This window comes from Sitodiplosis mosellana, unplaced genomic scaffold (genome assembly GCF_009176505.1).
Source record: "Sitodiplosis mosellana isolate CC-2019 unplaced genomic scaffold, AAFC_SMos_1.0 Smas_scaffold_5318, whole genome shotgun sequence".
NCBI classification, from domain to species: domain Eukaryota; kingdom Metazoa; phylum Arthropoda; class Insecta; order Diptera; family Cecidomyiidae; genus Sitodiplosis; species Sitodiplosis mosellana.
In genome coordinates this window covers 1-1,057 of record NW_022600560.1, presented here as the reverse complement: position 1 = coordinate 1,057, position 1,057 = coordinate 1, and the positions used below count along the sequence as shown (strand labels likewise).

Genomic DNA, 1,057 nt, shown 5'->3' with positions numbered 1-1,057 from the left:
CTGGTACCTTTGCAATGATTGTATCAATGTCTGCTTGTGAAAGAGTGATGAGCGGTAACATTTCTGGAGTAATCTCTGTGGTGTGCGTGGTAATTACATTGGGAGGAATAGTCACTGCTTGGTAGCGGTCGAGAGATGAGGCCATTTTGACAAGATTGGGAGAATTGAACATTTCTCGTACGGTGGTATTCAGTCCGATCTGTCTCAACTGTGCCAGAAGCCGTACGACCAACAACGAATGACCTCCCAGAGCAAAGAAATTGTCATGTCGACTAATTCGATCAATGCCAAGCAACTCACGCCAAATATCGGCCAGTTTTTCCTCCATTTCACCTTGTGGAGCTTCATACTGCTGACGCGCAAACGCCGCATCATCCGGAGCTGGGAGTGCCCGTCGGTCCAGTTTACCATTGGGTGTAAGTGGTAGGGACGGTAGACACACATAAGCCGCTGGAACCATGTAATTGGGCAGTAATTTTAACATATATTTGCGCAAATCTTGTGCTAATAATGTATCCGCATCGGCCACTACATAAGCTACGAGACGAGCATCTGACCCATTGCCATAGGTTTGTACAACCACCTCGTGCACCTGAGGATGTTCGACTAGACGTGCTTCGATTTCGCCGAGCTCAATTCGAAAACCACGAATTTTCACTTGCTGGTCCGTGCGTCCTAAAAAGACCAGATTACCATCAGACAGATATCGTGCTCGATCACCGGTACGGTACATGCGTCCTGCTGGACTGTCACTAAATGGGTCGGGTAGAAAGCGTTCTGCGGTAAGTTCAGGACGGTTTAGATAGCCACGTGCCACACCAGCACCACCAATATACAGCTCTCCCTCGGCTCCTAATGGCACTGGCTCACCACGTGCATCCAGCAAATATGCACGAAGATCTGCAAGTGGTCGACCAATTGAGTAAGCATTTTCTAAAGTTTCAATTATTTTGTAGGTAGCATGAACTGTTATTTCGGTGATACCGTACATATTGACCAATAATGTTGGACCTGTATTATATTTCTCATACCATTCCTTTACAATCAATGGATCTAA

At 46.5% G+C, this 1,057-nt stretch overlaps 1 protein-coding gene across 1 annotated transcript; it reads right to left on the bottom strand.

Annotated features, from left to right (window-relative positions):
• Positions 1 to 7: 7 nt before the first annotated feature.
• LOC129572646 (uncharacterized) lies at positions 8 to 991 on the bottom strand (the record flags this gene model as incomplete). Its single annotated transcript, XM_055452655.1, has 1 exon — positions 8 to 991. A coding segment is annotated over exon 1 (984 nt), but the record flags the coding sequence as incomplete, so codon positions are not given.
• Between the last annotated feature and the right edge of the window lie 66 nt (positions 992 to 1,057).